General features: G+C 39.6%; 1 protein-coding gene across 1 annotated transcript in view; it reads right to left on the minus strand.

Annotated features, from left to right (window-relative positions):
* Positions 1–21174, minus strand: part of ROR1 (receptor tyrosine kinase like orphan receptor 1) — a 248620-nt gene that overhangs the window by 50473 nt on the left and 176973 nt on the right. The window contains exons 3-4 of the mRNA XM_074961595.1: positions 7015–7302; positions 5051–5081 (exon numbers count right to left, since the gene is read on the minus strand). Coding sequence (XP_074817696.1) covers positions 5051–5081; positions 7015–7302 — 319 coding nt within the window. The remainder of the gene's footprint in view (positions 1–5050; positions 5082–7014; positions 7303–21174) is intronic.

Below are 21174 nucleotides of genomic sequence, written 5' to 3' on the forward strand. Positions count from 1 at the left end.
AAAACAAATGTGAGACACAGCAGCTCTGTGCAATTAGCAGGTTTTAGGCTCTTTTAGGACATAGCCTTGAGTGTGCTGGAGTGGGAGGTGCTGAATGATCCTAATTCCAACTGACTTTAAAACACTTCCCCAGGAACAGTGACAGCAATGGTGGCTTAGTTACTCGGATACTGGGGGACGAGCATGGGATAAAATAGAATGAAGTTGTTCTAGATTGCACATGCGTGCACACAATTGTCAGTCTCTCTCACATTGTCCCACAGGGCCTGCTCCTTTTCCCACCAAATCTAATCTCTCAAGCTTTTCAGTTAAAAAAAGAAAATTTAAGAAACAGCACAAATGTCAAGTAGAAAAATAATTAGGGCTCTCAAGCGATTAAAAAAATTAATTGCAATTAATCGCACTGTTCATTTTAAACTCTTTAAAATACAAGTTTCGTTTGCAAACCAGGGTATACACAGTAGATAACAACAGCATGCAGGAATGTATCCTTAGAACATCACAAATAAAAAGAGCATTAAACTGTGTTAAAATAAGAGACAACGTGAAAGAAAGGACTGTCAGTGCCGTAGCACAGAAGTACCATGGTTTCTTGGATTGCTTATAACCTGCAGTGGTATGCTCTTGTTGGGGTTTCTTTTATTTATCTGCTTTTTAACTTAATGAATGATTACAGGTATTTGGCAGTAGTGTAAGTGAAAATGCAATTTGTTCATGTAAGCAGAGAAAATAACAATGTAAAGCATGCATGAATTGTCAAGACATCTATTACTGCTGCCATCTTTTACAGAAGAGCTTTCTAGCTCCCTTTTAAAAAAATCTTATGCAAGAGCTAGGCCATCTTTTTTTGGTACCACATCACTGCAGAGTTATGCACCTATATATTATGTGAAGAAAGAGTGCTGAGCGTGTGGCTTTTACATATTGCTCTCAAAAGAAATACATGAATGATCAGGCATTTGTGGAAGATAAATAAAGACAACGGGGAAAACATGCCCACTAAAGCACATCACTATCCTCAATCTATTTTGTTACCAGTGCAGCTTGTGTTATTGTAGGTGAGGGGAGACACACAATTAGATCAGACTGAACTGTTGTTGAATTAATATCTTTCATATATATAGCACTCTTCATCCAGAAGGATCCCAAAATACTTTACAAATTTAAATGTTGATTCACAGAGACAATCGCCGCTAAATACTGGTCATCAGTGCACAGCAACACTACACAACAGTTTTGGACAGCTAGGGAAGAAGAATATAATCTTACTGCCATTTCTATGGGGATCTTAGGTTAGCTGAATGCATTTACCCAAACTGAATTTGGCCAGAACATCAGGACTAATTCCCGCCATGTGATCTATATGGTCCAAGCAGCCAGGACCTCAGTTCTGTGTCTCATCCGGAATAAAGAACCTCCAGTAGCAAGGTAATACACTCCCTAGTATCACATTAACTCAAAGGGAAGCAGACCATCGACCAAATCACAGTTCTGAGTCAGACTGAGTCGGGCTGAATTTTCTGGCCAGTCACAGATGGAAGTAGGCATTACTCACACTCATGACTATCTGGGCATCCAACAGCAGTGAAGTTTCCAAAAGAACCTCACGATTGTGAGCCAATTTAATAATCTGAGGTCAGATGCAATCAATGGAAAAGGATGTTACACAGAAGAGACAGGCTCCAGAACTTATTTGTCTTTGAAGAAGGTGTCAACCAAAATATCAGACACTCCAGGACAATTTTTGTTTCTACACAGACAAATATGCCACCATGAGATTTATCTTACTGGACAAAATGCTCAGTGTTCCTGTACAGGAGATTTGCACTGTGTTCTTTAACTCTGCGGATCACAGATTCAGGCAAGAGACATGGCACTTTACTTATACACTGTGCTTTTACTTTTAAAACTGGATCTTCCCTACTGAGGAGCTAGCATTTTGGTTTAATTCAAATTTTAATCAGACTGGTTTAGTTGCTTGGTTGCGATGAGAGGAACATGTTTGAATATATTAAACAATTTTCCAGAAAAACATGTTTGGAAAAATAATAAGAAAAACAATGTTGATTTCATTTTTGGGGTCTACTACCCCTCTCTTTTTCCTTAATTTTTCCCCTCACACTAAGTTTTCCCTAGTTATCGAGTTAATACTCTTGGAACCAAACTTTGCTGTCACTCACATAAATGTGCACTCATGTAATTGGCAGCAAAATTGTCCCACTGAGTTCAGGAACCCTTGTCGAGGTTATTCTAGTTTAGTATGGATTACCAGTTTACCATTCCTTTTTCATAAGCGTCTTCCCTGATTGGCCCCCCACCCCCAATAAATATACTACACAGTTAAATTCGGTGTAGCACACATTTTTTACAATCAAAGCACACTCTATTTACTCTTCATATTTCATATTTTCCGCAATGTGTATTACAGCATAATCCCCCTTAAGAGTCAATCTACACTTTTCTGATAAAAACCCAGCTATTGGAAATAAAGTCTCACTTTAATTTCCTCTTTTTAACACTTCTGTATTTGTACACATGCAAAATAATGGGTCATGTGTGCTGAAAATTAAATGAAATAATTATTAAGGAGAAAACAATAAAATTTTCACTTCCTAAATTAGTGCCCGATGTAATGTACTTTGGAGTTAGTGACTATCCTTCCATAGACTTCAATGGGTTTTGGATTAGTCCCTTAGAACTCAGAAAGCACTCGCTGAAATCTGTTGGAATACTCCCATTTATTTCAGTGTGATTAAATCAGGGCCTTAGCTTGCTGCACATAGAAACTGCCTATGCCATCATGTGCCAGCAATGCCCCTCTGCCATGTACATTGGCCAAACTGGACAGTCTCTACGTAAAAGAATAAATGGACACAAATCAGACGTCAAGAATTATAACATTCAAAAACCAGTCGGAGAACACGTCAGTCTCTTTGGTCACTCGATTATAGACCTAAAAGTGGCAATTCTTCAACAAAAAAACTTTAAAAACAGACTCCAACGAGAGACTGCTGAATTGGAATTAATTTGCAAACTGGATACAATTAACTTAGGCTTGAATAAAGACTGGGAGTGGATGGGTCATTACACAAAGTAAAACTATTTCTCCATGTTTATCCCCCACCCCCCAACCCTCACTGTTCCTCAGACGTTCTTGTCAACTGCTAGAAATGGCCCACCTTGATTATCACTACAAAAGGTCCCCCCCCGGCTCTCCTGCTGGTAATAGCTCACCTTACCTGATCACTCTTGTTACAGTGTGTATGGTAACACCCATTGTTTCATGTTCTCTGTGTATATAAATCTCCCCACTGTATTCTCCACTGCATGCATCCGATGAAGTGAGCTGTAGCTCACGAAAGCTTATGTTCCAATAAATTTTTTAGTCTCTAAGGTGCCACAAGTCCTCCTTTTCTTTTTGTGGATACAGACTAAGACGGCTGCTACTCTGAAACCATAAAGAGAGAGGCTGGAAGAAGTCCTCAAATAGATTTCACTTAAAATTCTGAATGAAAGAGAGTGAAAAGCTAGTCTTTCTTCCTCTTATCTCTTTGCTCCACCTCTGTTTTCTTGCACATTTTCGTCACCAGACAGTGACACCCAGTTTAACTCACTCAAACCTCAAAACCTCTTTTCAATAGAAGCCCAACACAAAAGTACAGAAGATGGTGTCTTTGCAAGTCACTAATCAAGTCCCCTGAACTGCAGAGGAACACAACCTTACCCAGCACTGGGATTTAAGGGGCAGTTAACAGTACTTTCCTCAAGGTTAGAAAGCTACAAAAGAAGTCTAAGTGGAAACAAAAAGCTCTCCCTTCCTAAACAAACCAAGGTGCTTTTATTTAAAATTACTTTCAGAAAGAGGGACAAAGACACATTTTGTGATATTCCATTAGAGGGCATCATAGCATGTCATTTTGCGGTTGCAGGCTTCCTTTCCCTAGATTGCAACAACCACATTTATTCTCTGCAATATGGCCAAAGTTACCTGATCATCTTTATACATTGAATATTCACCAGCTTCAAGATTTCACACACCTAATAAATGTATTTAGTGGTTTAGTGTATTTGTTTTGGTTACTCTTACATTTGTTTTTTAACCCATGCAGCTTCTTCAATGTCACAACAGGTCAGGTTTCAGCTTTATTCCCCCTGTGCACGCAGGTAATAAACTGAACACATAATACAGTGCCAGCAACTTGACTTCAAACTGTAGAACAGTTGAAGATACTTTTTAAAAAAAGAAAAAGTTAGGGTAATAATACAAGATCAGCAATTTGCATCTTTTATCCTATAACTGGATCCATGTGGGAGGATCCTTATGCCAGTGAGAACTACTGAAGTCAATGGCGCCGCCTACAGATATGAGGGTGCATCTGTGTGAAAAAACACCCCCCTGAGCAATGCAAGTTTCAGCGCTGTAAAGTGGCAGTGTAGACAGTGCACCAGCGCTGGTAGCTATTCCCCTCGTGGTGCCGCGACTCCACAGCCATGTTGGTAGTGAAGACATACCCTACGTTCTAGTATGTAATGTTGCCATGACATAATGAAACACCACTTCCAAGTGCACATTTCATGCGTAGCACCTGCTCCAGTGAACACTTCTAATAGGCATAGTGCTTACTACCATCAGTCCCTCTAGTACCAGTATGACTACTCGCGGTAGTAAGAACTACACCCAGTAGCAACTGTTTGCAAGATTGAGCTCTAACACATAGTAGGGCCATATTCTACCCATATTCCATGCTCATTATGCCAACTGAAGTCCATGGGACTGCTGTGAGAACACTAAGCATATCATGGGGTCCAAAGCACTTAAAAAAGAAAATAATGTTGAAAATTAAAATAGTCTGGTGTAAGAAATAGGAATCAGTACCATACTGGAAAAATGTACCTACGGAATAGATCATACAGTTATCCTAAATTACTATATATTATCTGAATTTAAGCAGAATGTATAACTGCTTCTATCATAGAAAATGGTGAGTTAATGTTTGACTGCTCAAATCCAGAATTAATAAACCAGTATCATAGACATGAAACAACTTACGATGATCCCGGACTTGCTGTTGGTGGGGGACCTGGTGAAATGACACAATAAAAACAGCAGTTATTAGTTATGAAGGGATAACTGACACACAGTATTAGCAAACCTTTTTAAAGATGAAAGCAATGGTATATCACATGGAATGTGGTTTATTTATTTTAGCAGACGATTCTCAGTTTCCAAAAGCAGAAGACAAAACTGTATCATACACCAGAAGTTGTCTAACAAATTGTCACATTTCAGGGAAACTGCACCTCTATTCCCGCTCTGTGGTCCCTCAAGGGAGCCCACTCTAGGCTCCCGGATCCTCAGCCATGACTTCTCTTGGGCGAAAACCTGCACCTCTCTCCCTCCTGACCAGAGTTCCCTGTCTACACTGTTATAGCCCCAGCAAGCCAGACTGCCTGAACAGGCCAGCATCTCTGCTTTGCTGTCTCTCCAAAGGCTATGCATAGCTATAATTGCCAGCAATCACAAGTTACCACAAAGCTCTTTTTAAGAAAGCATATTTATTATTAAGGTGAAGCATTACAGAGAAAACACATTACAAACAATAAAAGAATATACATGCACACTAAAAAGCTTACAGAAGGTCACCCCAACTCCAGCCTTGGACTCTGGTTGGTGTCAGTCCTTCAAAATGCACAACTGGGTTTTCCCCAGAGTCACAAGTTCATAACTGTCTCAGAGTCAGAACCACCATGAATAGTTCAATCTTTCCTTTATACAGCTTTGGCATTTGATCTTAGCCTCATGTAATCACAGATAATCAGCAGATAATGGCCCCCCTTTTCAGGGCATAGCTTCACCTCTCCCTAGACATTCCCCAGGAAATCCATTTAACACTTTTGTTCCAAAAGTCCATGCTTGTGTAGCACACTGTTCAATACAGTCCTTTCAGTCCCCAGGTCTTATATCTCACCCTCTCTCCCATAAGAGGAGACGCAGACAGCTGCATGGAAGCAACTCCTGTCTGGGAGTGTGCGAGCCGCTTGAACACACGAGCATGACCAGGGACAGCTGTCGGTGAGCCTGGTGCCCATCTCAGTCTGCAGGAATAGGGGCGGTACAGCCATGCCAAAGGAGCTGCTGGCTCCTGGGAGTGGTGGCCTGACATGCTGCTCCTTTCCCCGCTGCGGTTCCCTGTAGGGCCCTGTACCTCCGTGGACACAGATTTATATCTGCGGAAACAAATGTGTATCCATGCAGGACTCTATGCACTTGCAACACCTAGAAACTATAACTGGATGAACACTGCATCATTTTTTCATGTGACTATTCTTTTGAATTTTTAAAAAAAATCTCTTTAGGTTTGATTCAAGTCCACTGAAGTCAATGGATAGATTCCCATTGATTTCAACAGGCTTTGGATCAGGGCCTTTGACTGTTTTCACACCCCTTTTTGTGTTTGCTTCCTGCAAATATTCTAGCAACTGAGTTCACTGGTAGGAATGCTCACTAAATCAGCAAATTTTAATCAGTGTTGCGTAATATTTCAAATTGATATTATTAAGTATTTGCTCCAGAAATCTGATTATGAGATTTAGTCTGCTCCTGTCAGAAAACAGAAACATACCAGGTGTCTGTTATTACCAGAGTGCTCTGTAAAAGTGAGAATTCTATGTATTTGTCCAAACAAAATAGCCTGACTTTCAAATACCGCATCCTCAGAAGCAACTATTTGTGAATTATCTAATAGCCAAGAATTATTCACAGACATTATTCAGTGAAAATTTTTGAAAAAACCCCCCCAGTAAATTTGAGGAAAATCTGGATAATTTATGAATTTTTTTAAAAATTAATCAAATAAGTTATTCATACATATTATTTGCCTAGTTCTTCAAATGAGTAATTGGGGCTCTGTGTAACGTTTTCAGCTAACAGGACTGTTGTGTCCAGAGTTGTTCACCTGGCAATTTTCATAAGCAATTGTTTAACAAGAAAGTTTGAAGAGAGAGAAATCTTACCAAATTTCACAAACAACACGCCGGTTGTGGAAACAGTCTTCCTCCCATTAGTAGCAACACACTGAAAGTAGCCAGTATCCGTAGTGTCAAGGTTTCTTATTCGTAATCGAGACCCATAGCTTGTTGCACGAAAAGATATCCTCCTGGGTTCTTGAACGACTGGGGCATCATTTTTCAACCAACGCACAGTTGGAGAAGGATTGCCGGAGACTTTACAATGCAGTTCTGCAGTTTGGCCGAGGGTGGTGGTTATGTTATTCATAGGCTCATCAAGCGTCAAGAAGTAATCTAATAAATACAGGGAAAGACGGTGAACAATGAATTCCAACTTACAGAACAATGTTTTAAAGAAATCTCATTCTTGCCTTATGTAGGCAGACGAGAGAACTGAGTGTAAACAAAATCAGACAATGACAAACTTCAGTATTTCTGAGTAGATCGGCCACGCTTTTCACAGCCAGCATTATATCCAGTATAACATTGTGTAGTAGTAAAAGGAACAAGCTCAGGTGCCTTCACTAGGGACAATGTATCTTATTTAGAGAAGCACACTATACTTCTTGCAACCTTTCTTTTCTCCGCACAGATACGTAGTCAGAAAAATGGGCACTGTGAGCGCTCTCTCTCAGCTTTCCCTAGTGTTATATTACTTCGCTTCATAATATAACAAGCATTGAGTAATTTGTTCATTGCTCCTCATTGCACTTCTTGCCTCACTTCGTAGCCTTACAATTATGGGGAGATTTTCAAATAAGATCAGGACCACATTTTCAAGTGCTTTGCACCCACAACTGGAGCCAGATGTTCAAAGGTGCTCAGCACCCAACAGCTCCTAGTGTGACGCTTCTGGACTGATTTTCAAAAGAGCCCAGCGCTCAATGTGCTGAACTCTTTTGAAATCTGACCACTTAGTTTGCTGATTAAGTGGGTACTTAGCTCTTCTAAAAATCTGGCGCTTTATGCATTAGGATCTAAATATGAAATATGAAATGACCCTAAAAAAGAGCAATTTTAATATGAGTTGTAGTATAGCATACATTTTAGAGAAAAAATGAGATTTAAACACATCTTCATTAATGTTTGCAAAGCACTTTATAAGTGTTATAATCTTTAAGTGTCCTAAGGAATAAAGGCAAAATTCAAAATGGGGGAGATGGGGACATATTTTGGTATTTCAGGATATTATCTTGCAAAGACTGTTTAAGTCAGGTTTTACTCTGAAGTAGCTCACATGATAGGTGTAATTATAAGATGAAGAGTTCTTTAATTTTCTGGAGATGAGTAATGTTAAATAAAAATTTGGAGACGTTAATCTTTTCTAATCCATTTGTGAACATTGTCTTCTTCTGTCAAGCGGCTGTTTTATCCAGCATCTCTCAGTAAAAATACTACTTCTGGTTAACAGTATTCAAGGTTTAATTAAGTCCTTTCAAATCAGAGACCTAGATGGATTGGGGTATTAGTAATGGGATACACAGCCTTTCAACTCAATGTCACAGGTTCAAAGCCAACTTTGGGCACTAGTGCCCAAAAGGTATTACCATCTGTTGGCTGTCTCAGCAGCTAGGCCAAGGAATGAATGAGACGTAAGACGTATACTTGGGAATAAACCTTTCAGGTCAAGATTGAACTTTTCTGGGTATCTATAGAATGGGCGCCACATAAATAACGCATCAGAAATTTCCCCACCAGAATGCTTCAATCTCCTTGTTTGCACTCTAACCCCACTTAATTACAATAAAAAAACCCTTTGATTATCATGTATTAATCTCAGAATTAAAAACCAATGAAAAGGTTGGTAAAGCAGCATATACTGACTACTGGCAAAATGATCAACATGGTTTGTACAACTCCATTAAATACCATCTTTGTCTTTACAGGAATGATGAACACATGTTTTAATCTATTATTAATTACTATTATTATTATTTATTTCTATTGTGGTTGCTCAGTCTCATCACCTCAGTCTCCCTGCCCTCTATGCTGCCCCCTCTTCCTTCCTTCACCTTTCCATTTAGCTAATACCTTCCTAACTAAACCACATCCAAAAACTGGGGCGCCAATACGACGTTTCAGCCCACATTGTTCACTCCGCTTATGTGTTCTACCTCTTCCCCCTACCCTTAGACTATTTAGGCTGTAAGTTCTTTTGGGTAGAGACTGCCACTGTTTGGACAGCACCTAGCACAATGGATCCCTACTCTTGGTTGGTCCCTAGGCATTATTAATTTTAATAATAAGGAAATCTCCGCACACTCATTGTGCCAATTAGGTGAACTTCTAATGTGCTGACAAGAGCTAGGCGAGACAACAGTGGATCTGTGTTGTCATGGATATGGTGATCCAAGAACTCCTGTGTAATGAGTACAAAGGGGCAGCAATCCCTGTTCCAGCCCACAGGTAAGAGTAGGCACCAAGGTGGGTAACAGACGTGCTTCTCTGCAATTCTGACTCTGGGCTGGGAAGGAGGATTCAGTTCCCCGACTCCCAGTCAGTTCTCCACACAAGCCTAATATCATATTTAATCATTTTGCATGCCTCTCTGCAGGACTAGAAATACTTTTGACTCACTATCTTACAAAACACAGAAGTGTAATCTACATCAGCTCACACATTCTTGGGTTCTCACTGCAGTCTGCATTTAATAAAATCACATTAATAGTATGAAACTTCTGAATAACCACATTTAATTATCCAACATAACATTTCTATACCATGCTAATCTATATAATTCTTCATTGTATTCAAAGGCAGCGATTTAGCTGCCTATTATACAATACAGTCAGAAAGTGGAATATTAATTTCCTTGTGATCATCTTGCTGACCACACCATAGACAACTAATACCACATACACAATGTTTCTTAAGAAGCAAGGCATGAGATGCCAGGAATGAAGTGAGTGTTGAGTAGATTTCAATAAGCTTGAGAATCAGAGTATAAAAACCAAGGTAGTAGTCATAATTGACAGTGATGTAGTACTGGTTATATGGAGGGTACAGAAAGGTTATCCTGAAGTTATAAATGGAAATAGAGCTTTAAAAGACGGTGATTTTGGTTTTGAGGAATGTCCAAACCGTTTCTAAGGTTTCTGTTTGTTTTAGTGCTTAGCTTCTTCCCTCCCAAGTATCACACTAACCGTAAAACACACGGTGAATCTGCCCAATTTAACTCAGTTTAGCTTCACATCCATAAATTTTGCATCCAACGCATAAATCAGACAAGGCAGCAACCAATTGTGAACCTGAACAGAGGTTTGTGTTTCTAGTAAAGTTTGAACCTGGGAAAGTTTCACGTGATTTGGCATTTCGTAATGACAGTTTTACATAGATTAAAGTAGTTTTATAAGTGAAAATAAAATAAAGGTCTGATAACACTTCCAAAAATCCCACACTGTTGTACCTACTTACTGAGAGAGGTATGGTAAGAAAGATCTTCCATTGGTATATGTTAAAGGTATTATACTATTGAATTACCCAGATTGGAGAAGTATGAGGTGTGTTCCATTTTCTTTTATTAATCATTATTAAGGATTAGGACTATCAATTAATCGCAGTTAACTCAAGCAATTAACTCAAAACAAATTAATTCTATTAAAAAAATTAATTGTGATTAATCACAGTTTTAATCGCACTGTTAAACAATAGTAGAATACCAATTTAAATTTATTATCAATATTTTTCGATGTTTTTCTACATTTTCAAATATATTGATTTCAATTACAACAAAGAATACAAAGTATACAGTGCTTGCTTTATATTATTTTTATTACAAATATTTGCATTGTAAAAAAGATAAAAGAAATAGTATTTTTCAATTCTCCTCATACATGTACTGTAGTGCAATCTCTATCAAGGAAGTGCAATTTACAAATGTAGATTCTTTTGTTATATTACTGCATTCAAAAACAAAACAATATAAAACTTTAGAGCCAGCAAGTCCACTCAGTCCTACTTCTTGTTCAATCAATCGTTAAGACAAAGAATCTTGTTTACATTTACGGGAGATACTGCTGCTGCTTCTTACTTAGAATGTAACCTGAAAGTGAGAGCAGGTGTTCCCATGGCACTTTTGTATTTACGTGCCAGATATGCTAAACATTTTTATGCCCCTTCATGCTTTGGCCACCATTCCAGAGGACATGCTTCCATGCTGATGATGCTTGTGAAAAAAATAAGGCGTTAATTAAATTTGTGACTGAACTCATTGGGGAAGAATTGCATGTCCCCTGCTCCATGGTTCTACCCGCATTCTGCCATATATTTTGTGTCTCGGATGATGACACAGCATATGTTCTTAAATCAAATAACACTGTAGATTTGACAAAACACAAAGAAGATGATCAACGATATTCTAAAGATAGCTACAGCACTTGACCCAAAGCTTAAGAATCTGAAGTGCCTTCCAAAATCTAAGAGGGACGAGGTGTGGAGCACGCTTTCAGAAGTCTTAAAAGAGCAACACTCCAATGCAGAAACTACAGAACCCGAACAACCAAAAAAGGAAAATCAATCTTCTGCTGGTGGCATCTGACTCTGATGATGAAAATGAACGTGCGTCAGTCCACACTGCTTTGGATCATTATCGAGCAGAACCCCTCATCAGAATGGAAGCATGTCCTCTGGAATTGGGGTTGAAGCATGAAGGGGCATACAAATGTTTAACATATCTGGCACATAAATACCAATACCCACTACAACAGTGGCATGCGAATGTCTATTCTCACTTTCAGGTGACATTGTAAATAAGAAGCAGGCAGCATTATCTCCAGTAAATGTAAACAAAATTGTTTGTCTTAGCGATTAGCTGAACAAGTAGTAGGACTGAGTGGACTTGTTGGCTCTAGAGTTTTACACACTATTTTATTTCTGAGTGCAGTTATTTTAAAAAAATTACATTTGTAAATTGCACTTTCACAATGAAGAGATTGCACTACAGTACTGGTATGAAGTAAATTGAAAAATACAATTTCTTTTATCTTTTTTACAATGCAAATATTTGTAATAAAAATAATACAAAGTGAACACTGTACACTTTGTATTCTGTGCTGAAATTGAAATCAATATTTGAAAATGTAGAAAACATCCACAAATATTTAAATAAATGGTTTTCTATTATTATTTAACAGTGCAATTAAATCACGATTTTTTTTAATCTCACAATTAATTTTTTCAATTGTTTAATAGCCCTAATAAGGAGACTTGTGACTCATAGCATCTATTCTAGACTACTGACTCCCTCCCTACTCCACCCTACAACATTGCTGCATCTATCCCACTCTTTCAATGAGCACTGATCAACTAATATACATAGCTCAATTCCTCTCTTGAATTCAGGCACCTCCCAAACCATCTAGTTTGCACCTCCATCAAAGCCCTACCTAATCTCACCTTTTCTACAAGCAGAGGCCCTTCCTTGGAAGGAGAACCTCCTTCAGTGCTTTTTAGCAGCAGACTGAAAGGTGCTGATGAAATATTATTATGACGGCCAGTGCACAGATGATGACAACACATAGCCATAATGCTATATTGTTACACATCTGTGCATTTCACGGGGCAAACAGCACAATGCCATATTTGACATGGCTAATTTGATGGTCTTTCCTGTGATGAAGCAGCCCTCTAGATGCTCCAGCTCGAGTGTCATTGCTATATATGAGAAGCTACTAAAAATGAAATTGAATTTTTCTGTGCGAAGTAATTACGGTGCTTGTGAGAACTGAATGGTGTAGCAGCAAAACTGGGAACCTGGAACTCCTGAGTTTTAATCCTGGCTCTGAATGGATGCCTTCTGTGGCTTTGGATGAAGCACTTGAGCTGGGATTTTCTAAGTGGTCTAAGGGAGTTAGACATACAAATCCACTTGAAATTCACATGGGATTTATGCACCTGTCAAACTCCTTTAAAACAAACAAACAAACAAACAAATTAGCTTTAAGGTCTCTAGCTCAATTTCTCTAACTGTAAAGTGGGGATAATAAGCCCTCCCTGCATCACAGACACTATGCAGATGAATTAGATAATGCTTGTAAAGCACTTTGAAACTGAAAAGTGCTGTACTGTGCAAGTGCAAAGTATTCTGAGTTAAATCTCTGCCTTTTCTAGCTTTAACACACAATGAAAGCTTGTCCGTATTTTAGAGTAGCACCCTATAAAACAATTTTTGAAAACATTTTAAGCGAGAGAAGTAGAGGGAAATGGTTTGAAAGTAGAAAATTTCAAAACAACAATTAACCCACCTATAATTTAAAAATATTCTATTTGATTTTTTTAATCTGTAAAAATAATTTGCTGCTGGACATCCAGACCCTGAATGCCAAGTTTCAGCCTACAGAGATTTTTTTTTTTAAAATGGCTGAGTTACAAACCCTTGAAAAATGCTGACAGATCCTTTACTATAGCAGCACTAGCGGGTGCCCTATAATGAACTTTTAAATGACTTGAGATAATATCTGCAGAGCTTAGCCTGAAATATATTTCTGGTTTTGAGCCTTTGCCAATGCAAACACAACACATCATAAGTCATCTTCATGATTCCAAGAACATAAATTGGAGACATTGCATATAAAATCTAAATATTATGTATCCTTTATATTGAAACGTTGTGCTGTTTTGATGTTATAGAATAATGACAGCTGTGCTCTAAAAGTAACTGTGCAAAGACAAAATATACCACGTTATGTGTCATGAAAGGCAAAACGTGCACACGTTGCCACAGTTATGTCTTGACTTGGTTAAATAGGAGACTTTCCCAGTCATAATAAATTCTTATATATTTTACTGCTTTAAGTGGAGCCCAGCTGGCTTTCAAAATAAAAGCTTGCCATTCTGCCCAGGGAATGTTAATCTCCACTGCAACCCCCTAGTTACTCTATTTTAGCTTTCCAAAGTCACATCTTAAAGCAATAACACAGTTGAAGGATTTTGCCTGCCACACTGAGACAGTCTTTTCAATAACACTGTATATGATGTATCTCTCAAAGTCTGATCTTACAGTTCTTCTACAATCAAAACTCCCATTGACTTTAGTAGGAGTTTAGGGCATGACGGGAATGCAGGATTAGGCCCTTTTATGTTCATTTTGTGAGTAGAAAGGTTGTCTGATTTGTCCTTCTCTTTGTGTCTTTTTTTAAGGTTCAGTATGCTGTATCCTAGGGGTAGGATTGTGCATAATGGACAGGTCCATACACCAAGGTGGCTCAGAATTCTGTATACATCATAAAATGTCCCTTTGGAGTTGCTCTCCAAATCCTTCTTCCTGTACTCAAAGAAAGAATGACAGACATGAGGAGACCAATTTCCAAACTCAGGAGCCAGAAAAAATGTTTAATTCTGGATTTGGAAATTCAAATCTGCATTTAGAATCCTAAAATAGTTACCTGACCAATGACGTCTGAAAACTGGCCCCACATACTAATCATGAAGCTTTATCTTGGTTGTACCATAGAAACTCTAATTTCTTTTTTATAGTGTAGGTTGATGATAAGGAGAAACAAACTATCTCGCTCAGGGCTCAAAAGATGGATACATCTGCGCATCAATAAAACTTAAACAGAAGAGATCCTATGTCTATACTGGTAAATGCTTGTTCCACTATGGCCATTGGCCATATCATGGGCTGTCAGGAAATCTGCCTCAGTTGAATAGACTTCTTAGCAACAACCCGGAATTCATCACTGGCATTCATTTAGCACTGTGGATTAACCATGTTAGTCTCCTCAGTTCTGCATTTGGATGCAGAGCTATTCCTACCATGGTTCTTCTCCAGTATCCACATGCATCAGCACTACTACACTTCAGAGCTCATCGGTCCAGACTGGTGGAAATTTCTTCATGAAAACTATGTTAGTCTGACAAGATACAACAATCTGGAGTCATCCAGTCCGAATGTGTTAGATGGATTTGTTGTTTGTTCCATATGTTCAATAAACTCTTGGTTTAAATTATTCCAGTTATGCTAAGGAAGGAGTCAGCAGGATTTCTCATTGAAGTGTGGAAACAGGGGTGAGCGTTCTTCTCAATGGGGAAAAAAAATTCTAGCCATTCATTTGTCCATCTGCCTATCTATCATATTTGAAGGGGATCAGCCCAAAGTAGTGGGTATGATCAGCAGAAGCCATGTTTTTTAAGGGGTGGGCGAAAGAGTCCTGGCTGCTCTCTCCGTTGTTTTAAATTAATAAAAGTAGAGCAATGACTATATACAGGAAGGGGTATTGTACTTTTATTATTTTGCAACTCTGCCTGAAACATATCAGAGAGTTAAAGAGGCCCAGAGGACTGAGCTTAAATATTTGATATGAGCTGCATGGGGACAGCAGGAAGTTCACTACTGGCTGTGCTTGCCCAGCTTAGTTTTGTTTGTTTAAATAAGGTCCTCAGTAAAGCATGTATGTAACACTGTATGCAGAACACTTTCTAGAGCTGTGTATTGCTTTTCTCCTCCTTCAGATCTTATTTATGGTAGACTGTACCATCTAAGGATCTCTCACCACACTTACAGTTCTTTTGGCTGTGCAGGGCTTTATGACTTTTAGATGCACAGTGTATGTTACAATTGTTGCTCAGAATTAATACAGAATACCACTTCTATATTTATCTAGGGTTTCAGTTTCTTTTTTTAGACAAATGAAAACAACATGCTATCGTGTAAAAACCCCTTGGGATTGTCAAAGGACCCTGTGGGAGTAAGATGCCCAACTCCCGTGGACTTTCTATGGGAGTTGGGCAACTCTCTGCCCCTGGTGCCTTTGGAAAGCTCCCACTTAATATGCATTCTGTCTTCCCGTCTATAAGTTAACTTTCAGGTTTAAGGTCTGCTGCTGTGGTGATAACTTTGACACTACAAACCAGCAAGGGGGAAATGAAGCTTTTCTTTACTCAGGATCTAGTTTTACAGCACAAGTAGGAGACCTCTAAATTTTAATCACAAAGAAGTGATTTGGAATAGGTAAACAAATGTCCATATCAGGCTATAAACCAAACTACTGAAAACCATCAAGGGATTTTGTTGTCACTTTAGAAGTCACTCTGTAGTAAATGGTCACATACAAAAACTCAACCTATTAAAACAGTGTGTATGTAAAAGTATGTGCCTTAAGATTAATGTTATGAAGTCAAAGAAAAGCTGTTATTTTTGACATTTTGACATACAATCACTTTAGGATCTGGTTCTTATTAGCCCCTATTCTGCCTTTTAGAGGTCCTTTTATTTTTTTTTTTTAAACGAAAAATGTCAGGAAATTTGGAACAGAAACTTACAATAAAACACGTCCCTTGACCCTGTGATCTATCAATCTTTCAAACAAACAAAGATAGCTGGATGACCCAGGAAAAGGTTATTATATATAGTTACCTTATGTAGAATGGTCAGACTTTCATTACTCACACTGGGGTCGAAAAAAACCCCAATACAAATTAAACGTTTTGTGAAAGGCTTTAAGATGAATTCTGCATGCTACTTAGGGTGCTTTCTTTTTTAGGTTTTGTTCTACGACCTTCCCATTTTACACCCTATATTATTCATAAATGAGACATTCAAGAAACAAATTCTCAAATAAAAATGTACACTCCATCAGTGGAAAAGCAAACAAAAGGGGCTAATGTACTGTAGCTAAACAAATTTTCAAACACAGCAGCAGTAATTTACTGCTTTGGCTACTAATGGGACCCCACAAATAGAATCAGAATCCCTAGACATATCCAGAGAACTTGATTTACTGAATATCCCCAGATAATAAAAGAAAATAAAAAGGTAAATTGTGCATGAATGTGAAAGCTGTAATTCTTTCCCTTTCATCACGTGAATCAAATTCATATCCAGAGATTTCAGGGGAAAAATCTAGAGTCCCCAGAGGATATGGAGCCAAATACACAGGGTCTTAATTTTTTTTTAAAAAGGCGTTCCTCATTGAGGCCTAATTCTCACTGAGATCAAAAACTGATGGCCAGATACTGACCCTTCTTGGACATACTTGCCATGGGGACAGTCGCTTCTGAGTTCTTCAGTAGGGTGGGCAGGGTTTGCTTCTCACCACGAAAAAAACAAATTAAGTACACCTCAGCAGTACAGTTACAGTCACACAGAGGCCCTGCACATCAGCTTTGGCTCTGGGCCACCATAATTCTGAAACCACAATGCCAGCAAGCTCCCTGCTGGTGCCTAGCTCTGGGGCTCCCTTTTTAGAGGGATCCTCAGCGTGGAGAGAGCTCTGCAGAAAAGTTAATACAGCATCAGGTTGTATTTACTTTCCTTGTGTGTAGGCATTAGGAACAGGAATGAACAACACATCTCTCCAGCAGATGTCCTCCTCCACTTCCTGCTCTCTTCCCTCCTCTTCCCTCTCTCTTTCCCACTCATGCTTAAGTGTGGGATGACTGCTACGGAGATGAATGAACCTGCATTCCTCATAGGGAGGGTGTGATCAATGCATTGAGGGTCCCTTGGGTGCACACACCCTTGGGACCCAAAGATTTGGCCCATGCTAGCTTAACCAACTGTTGATTGATTGTGGCATGTCCTTTGGCCTCAACGGAAAATCTTGAGTCTTGCCATCACGTAATTATCTCTCTGGGGCATGGACTGTCAATTATTATATGTCTGTACAGCACCTTGCACAGTGGTTCTCAAACTTTTGTATTGTGACCCCTTTCGCAAAGCAAGCCTCTGAGTGTGACCCCCCCTTATAAATTAAAAACACTTTAAAAATATTTAACGCTATTATAAATGCTGGAGGTGAAGCAGGGTTTGAGGGTGGAGGCTGACAGCTTGTGACCCCCCGATGTAATAACCTTGCAGCCTCCTTGGGGGTCACCACCCCCAGTGTGAGAACCCCTGACCAAGCATAATGACCAAGCATAACCAACCCGATCTGGCTGACCTTTAAGCACAACAATAATATAAAAACTTAGTAATAATAATAATGAGCCTGTCAGATAGAAATGGGCTGAAAACAAAACCCTAGCTCTGGACAGTTCTGAACTTTGGGGAGTTTGAATTCTGTGGCTTGGGCCCATTGCTAGTCAGAAAATAAAAATGGCTCCTAAGCCAGGCAAGGTGGTCCAATTTCACACCTCCTTGCCAAAACAGATGAGCGATGAAATACAAAAAGTAGATAAACAACAGCTGCAAAAGTCACAGGCCACTGCTTTGTTGTAGAAACTGGAAACACAACTAAATAGCTGCTGAGACTGCAAGGAGTCAATGATCTGAAAACATTCACCGTATTATTGCAACACTGATCCCTAACTTTGGGGCCAATCATGCCTCCAAGACCTGTAGGGTGAGGTCACAGTCTACATGAGCATCTCCCTTTCCCACATGCAAAGGAGGGATTCCATGATTCCATGGCAGGGTGCACAAGGCAGGTCTTCAAGGATTCAGGGATCTGCGTGGAGGAAGCAGAGACGCAACAGATGGGCTGAGGGGAGGAAGGGGAGTCACTATCACCAGCCCCATGGAGATTCTCCCATGAAGATAAAGACTCAGCAGAATCTGGCCCATGAGTCCTGTCTGAGCTGAACATGCACTCTGCAGAAATGCAGTTCACATTCAGTGAAAGAAACAGAGTAGCAGAATGAGACTGCCAATTGCGTCACCCTAAATTAGCTTTTCCTGCAGAAATCTCAAAGAAAGTATGGAGAAGAAGAGGAATATCCAGCGTGAATGGACCAATTACTCAGATGATTCATAAATGCAAACCTTTTAATGGCTACCCGAGTGGATACTGTCCCTGGAGATCTTTCACTTCTGTGGGCAGAAGCTCTGTAGCAGGTAATGCTATTGACCTATTCTTGTGTCATTTTAAAACAGAAAAGTGACCATGATTCTCTTTTCTACTGTGTCAGAAAGTGGCAGACACTCTGGCTTCTTGCTGCACAATGGGATACTCGGTTGGTATGTGGAGAGGAATGCACAGCTCAGAGATGCTGGAGACAAATGAAAACAGAGAGATGCCATTCCCAGTCTTCAGACTAGCAAAGGTGGGGGAGTGCTGTGGAGATGGAAGGTGTGGCTCTTGGGATGGGGGGGATGGAGGGTCTGGCTTTTCTCAGCAGTGGCCCCTCTGGTCCACTACAGAGTGGTTGTGAGTGGCTCAGAAGTGCCAATTTTCCAATTAACATCTGCAAAGGTTAAATGATATCTACAATTAAAGAAGGGGGAGGGGGCCAATATTTCAAAGGTGACTCTTCCTTAGCAGTGTTACTGATGTTATCTTTATCTAAGGATGTATTGCTCCTGAACAATCCCTCTACTGTATTAGGCACAGACAGACTCCTCTTCATATTCAGGCCTCTCTCTCGCCTTTTAAATAAACAGGCATCCAATGAAAGGAAAAGCCAGCTCTTCCTTTTCAGCGTGCAGCATTTTGTGGGAGGAGAAGCAGCTGAATGAAGGTCACCAACTTCAGTTGTCTATTCTAATGCAGGTCAGAAAAGAAAAATCCATCATACCACTACAATATTTTCCAGTACAGAGAGCAGAATGTACTCCCCTCTGGCCAGTGAGTTTATCTTATGGGGCAGTGGAGGCTGATGGGGCAGAAAAGAGAGAAGCCATTAACAGATGAGCTGAGAAGAGAAAAAGGGATCGCGGGGGGGGGGGGGGGGGGAGAGGTGAGAGATGGAGGAAGAGAAAGGAAGGAGTGAAGGTAGAGGAAGGGAAAGAAAAGAATGAAAATTGGAAAATGCACAAAAAAGAAAAAGACAAGAAAAAAGAGAGGTAGGGAGAAGGAGAGGAAACAAAAAACAAGTAAGACTCAGCCAGGAAGTGGTACGAGGGTACATTCTGGAGACCAGTAATGGATACATCAAACAGGGGGCTCCAGTTCAAGAGATGGGAAGAACTGATCTAAGGCATCAATCACCCTAAAGCTAGATCCAAGTGAGAAAATATTCTACTTCATACTGGTCTCAAAAAAAAAAAAAAAAAGTTACATAAAAACCTGTCATTTCTCCATGAGTTAGTGCCTTGTAGCAAGGGATAACTTGCAACAACATACTAATGACTTTTTGTTGTTGTTGTTTTGAATTAAAAAGCTAGAAGAAATCCAAAAAGGGTGATATTTAAACCTGTAATTGTGACAAGACCTGCCCTGAAGTAATATCATTTTGTTCTAAAGATATGCTGTAATTAACAGGCTTCTCAGGATTTATGTACGAAATCTTGCCTGGCACAGGAATGAAGAATTTCCAAGCCTGTCTTAAAAAGTATGTTCCCTGTGCGGATACATACTCATTTTCTATGTGAAAGGTGGAACGTACGCCCATCAAAATGCTTCTTCTCCAGGTTCTTGAATTCCTGCTTCAGAAATGGTGAAGTATTTCCCATTCTGAGGGGTCTTTCCTTTGAAGATTGGTGTGCATCAGACTGCTTTTGACCTCATTGTGAGATGACCTCTGTGGGTCCAAAAGCCAAGATGGAGCTTAGAATCCAAGGCCAGGGCTTTCAAAAGTGACTAGTGCTTTTTGGTACCCAACCTGAGACACTTTAAGGGCCTGGTTTTCAGAGGGAGAGTGCTCTGCTCAAAATCAGGCTCCTTCAAGTTGTCTCAAGTTGGGCACCCAAAAACTAAGGTGTTCAAATACTAGTCACTTTTGAAAGCCTTGACCCAAGGCTCTGGCATGGCATTAGGTGAGCATATCAGAGAGAATAACCCCCATGAGCTACCATTTTAATCCACCTTCACACGGGCACAGCACCTTTCATCAGAGGCATTCAAAGCATTTTACATGCATTAATCAGCCTCACAATCACCTCAGGAAACGGGTGTTGTTTTTATACCTTTTTTCTGTGGTGTACTCCTAAATTTGAAGGTATTGGAACGGTGTGGGCTTGCCCCCAGCAGCGTGACCTCACACGCTCAATCTGTAGCCCATAGGGCTAGCCTGCTTGTTTTATTATATATTTTCTTATGGGTTTGTTGTTTATTATAATTGATAACAGATTTATAGATAATAGATTTATGCCAATGGGGGAAGGACAGCATGCTCTGCAAAAAAGCGACCTCCATGTGGTGCACTCTGCAAAAAAAATCCAAGCAGAAAAATCCATGGGCCACTACCTTGGCAATCTTGAAATAGTACTGGAACAGTGTTCCAGCACATTCCAACTTGACTACACTACTTCCTGTTTTACAAAAGGACAAACTAAGGCACAGAAAGGTT

Source organism: Natator depressus, chromosome 8 (assembly GCF_965152275.1).
Source record: "Natator depressus isolate rNatDep1 chromosome 8, rNatDep2.hap1, whole genome shotgun sequence".
NCBI classification, from domain to species: Eukaryota; Metazoa; Chordata; order Testudines; family Cheloniidae; genus Natator; species Natator depressus.